This window comes from Aptenodytes forsteri, unplaced genomic scaffold, assembly GCF_000699145.1.
Source record: "Aptenodytes forsteri isolate BGI_AS27 unplaced genomic scaffold, ASM69914v1 Scaffold108, whole genome shotgun sequence".
In the NCBI taxonomy this organism is placed as follows: domain Eukaryota; kingdom Metazoa; phylum Chordata; class Aves; order Sphenisciformes; family Spheniscidae; genus Aptenodytes; species Aptenodytes forsteri.
Genome location: NW_008794448.1, coordinates 4,368,092 through 4,368,349, shown reverse-complemented (window position 1 = coordinate 4,368,349; position 258 = coordinate 4,368,092). Strand labels below are relative to the sequence as shown.

The 258-nt window shown below is 64.7% G+C and overlaps 1 protein-coding gene across 1 annotated transcript in view; it reads left to right on the top strand.

Annotated features, from left to right (window-relative positions):
• HEATR5A (HEAT repeat containing 5A) overlaps positions 1-258 on the top strand; it is a 70,650-nt gene continuing 70,392 nt past the window's right edge. Inside the window, exon 1 of the mRNA XM_019474884.1 lies at positions 1-24. Coding sequence (XP_019330429.1) covers positions 1-24 — 24 coding nt within the window. The remainder of the gene's footprint in view (positions 25-258) is intronic.

The following is a 258-nucleotide window of genomic DNA, read 5'->3' as shown; positions in this document are numbered from 1 at the left end:
ATGGCAGACTCCGAGCAGAGCCAGGTACCAACCTCAACAGCGCCAACTGAGCCACCTTAAAAAAAAACACCAAGAGGGGGTTTTTGTTGTTGTTTTTGGTGGGAGAGCGCTAGCTCTCGGCTGTGCCCCCCTCACGCTGCTTCAGGAGCGGGAGCAGCGCAGGGCTCGTTCCCCGCCACGGCGCCGCGGTGGCTGCAGAGCCACGGAGCGACCCCGGAGGCGGTGACTCCCTCCCCTCCGGCACCCCGACACCTCGCC